This window comes from Benincasa hispida, chromosome 4 (assembly GCF_027475165.1).
Source record: "Benincasa hispida cultivar pf3 chromosome 4, pf3_genome.v1.1, whole genome shotgun sequence".
Taxonomy (NCBI): Eukaryota; Viridiplantae; Streptophyta; class Magnoliopsida; order Cucurbitales; family Cucurbitaceae; genus Benincasa; species Benincasa hispida.
The window spans coordinates 22,189,486-22,192,065 of NC_143481.1; the positions used below are offsets into that span (position 1 = coordinate 22,189,486).

General features: G+C 34.1%; 1 protein-coding gene across 1 annotated transcript; it reads left to right on the top strand.

The window, feature by feature from the left end:
* The first annotated feature begins 1,097 nt into the window (after positions 1-1,097).
* On the top strand, positions 1,098-2,003 carry LOC120076688 (EPIDERMAL PATTERNING FACTOR-like protein 2). Its single transcript, XM_039030586.2, has 2 exons — positions 1,098-1,469; positions 1,555-2,003. Exons 1-2 carry the CDS (start codon positions 1,370-1,372, stop codon positions 1,896-1,898), a joined length of 444 nt encoding a protein of 147 aa, XP_038886514.1. The 5' UTR covers positions 1,098-1,369; the 3' UTR covers positions 1,899-2,003.
* The last annotated feature ends 577 nt before the right edge of the window (positions 2,004-2,580 follow it).

Genomic DNA, 2,580 nt, shown 5'->3' on the forward strand with positions numbered 1-2,580 from the left:
AGTTCAAAATATTGAGAAAACAAACACAATTTTCAAAAACCAAAAAAAAAAAAATCAAATACTTACCAAATCTAGTTTATGAGTTATAATGTTCTAGTATTTTGTTTTTCCTTTGTAAACAAAAACTCATCTATCATCATAACAAAGCCTTTTTTTTTCTTGAGAGCAAAGGGGTTGAAGGATTTGAACCATAAACCCGATAGTCAATAACACTGCCGCATATACTCACTTTGACTAATAAAGCCTCTTCTCATTTACCAAGTAGCAAAAAAAGAACAAATAATAACAAGCAATAGAGATTAAGCTACGCTATGCTTAATCATAGACTTGGTAGATTAAGTTTGGGATGGAAGAATTCAAATCATAGGCCTCGTAACCAATAACTTTCTCGTACATCGGTTGAGCTATTCTTATCTTAACTAATAAAACCGAAAAAAGAAATAAACAACTGCAAACAACAGGGATTCAAATCTTAAAAACAAGGTTTCAGAAAGTGAATAATGATCATTGATTAACAATCAACAATGGAAAGAAGAAGAAAATGTTGGCCATTACAAAGAAGTCCCTTTTAAAAGCAGCCAAACTAAGTCATATCCAGAGCCTTCAAAAAGAAGAAAAAATCCATCCCAACCCCAATGATTCCTCTATAATAATCCTCAACAATAATTCATAATTTACAAAAATAGATATATCTCAAACTCAAACAGTTTTCACAAAATGAAAGAAAAAGGGACCAAATAATTTGGCGTGTGGAAATAGACCTGCCCAAGATTCTATCCATTGGGAAAAAAAAAAAGGAGACAAAATGAAAGAAAATGAAAAGGCATTGAGAAAACCCAGCTGGAGATTTGAGATATATATATATTATTCTTCAATCTTCACCATTCTCCAAAAAAATGTAAAAAAAAGTTATTTTTACCCTTCTGTAATTGATCAGTACACACAGTTCCTTTTCTTTCTTGTATAAAAAGAACAGAACGTTGGCTCATCAAACGAGGCTGATGTCCTTCCCTTTTCTTCTTTGGATTATTGCTTGTACTACCCTTGATTTTTACCTTCCATCCGTCATAAAAAGTGAATTATACACACTGAAGAAAGAAGTTAAAAAGTTAAAAAATGATGGGTCAATTTGAAATTATAGAGTGGGCACTCAATCTCTGATACTCTTCTTTTCATTTGGTACACTTGCAAATTTCTTTTCAGGATTCAGTTTTTTCTTCATTTTTCTCTGTCACCAAAATTCTTTTCCCTTCCTTTCTCTCTTCTTATTTAAACACTTCTTCTCCTTCTTCTTCTTTTCATCCTTTAACCTTTAAAACCCATTCCCCCCCTTTTTTTCTTCTAATTTCACTGAAAAAGAACTGAAAAGATGGGCAGCTTTCAAAATTGGCACAGAATCAAACATGTCTCAATTTCTTTGCTATTCCTCTCTGTTTCCATTCTCATTCATGTCACATCCATTGTTGAAGGTAAGTCATTCGTTTCATTTTGTTATAAAGAGTCGAGATTGTTGTAAAAGTTCTCTCTTTTGATGGGATTGTTGGGATATTGCAGGCAGAGGAATTCAGGGGTCATTGACAACGGGACGAAGCGAGTCGCCGGAGACGGCGGCAGCGGAGGAGAAGGCGGGGATGATGATGAGGAATCAAATAGGGTCAAGGCCACCAAGCTGTAGGAGGAGATGTAGGGAATGTGGCGGACATTGTGAAGCAGTTCAAGTACCAGTGGCATTACATGATTTATCACATCAAAATCAAAGGAAAAAAAGAACAAGCAGAAGCAGCCATTTCTCTGTTAATTCAAAACATGATGTTGCTTTATCTAGTGAAGATGAGACCTCGAATTACAAGCCTATAAGCTGGAAATGCAAATGTGGGAATTTCATCTTCAACCCATGATTTTTTTTTTTCTTTTCTTCAAAATTTTTTGAATAAAAATAGTAACTTGTAAAGATGTAAAGGTGGAAATCATCAGTTCTCTTCTAAGTTTTATCTCTGTTTTTGTGTTTTTGGGGAACTTTTTTTTTGGTGGGAATGCTTGAATTTCTGTGTTTCCCATGACCGTAAGGGGAAGGAAGTCATCAGGTTGATGAAAAATGCAGAGATTTGGTGATTGTGTGAAGGGAAAAAAGGGGTAATGTAATGAGATTTTGAATGTTTCAGAAGAGAGAGAAATAGAGGTTTTAATGACAGAAGTGACGATGTGGGGATGAAAATTAAGAGTAAGAGAGAGAAGAAAATGAAGAAGGAGAGAAAAATGATGAAGCAGTAACGTCAGAACAAATTTCAGACAATTCTGGTTTTCGTATATTACAAGATTTCTGAATCTGGAAAGAAAAGATTACATGGCTGGCTACAGTAAACCCAACAAACCCAATCCCTTTCCCTACTCCCCTCAAAAGGTCTACCACTTTAATTTAGCCACATATAATATAAAATAAGTTTTATTTTATTTTATTAATTATTTATTTACATACCTTAATTGGTTAAGATATTAATGAAGGTTAAAGTTTGATTATTACCTTGTTTGAAAAGCTGGTTGACGTTCGATGAAACTAGCACGACTTCACCCACGATACAA

Coding starts and splice junctions, on each gene's coding strand:
- LOC120076688 (XM_039030586.2), top strand. CDS start 1,370: ATGGGCAGCTTTCAAAATTGGCACAGAATCAAACATGTCTCAATTTCT. Junction 1,470..1,554: donor TGTCACATCCATTGTTGAAG/GTAAGTCATTCG, acceptor GGGATATTGCAG/GCAGAGGAATTCAGGGGTCA.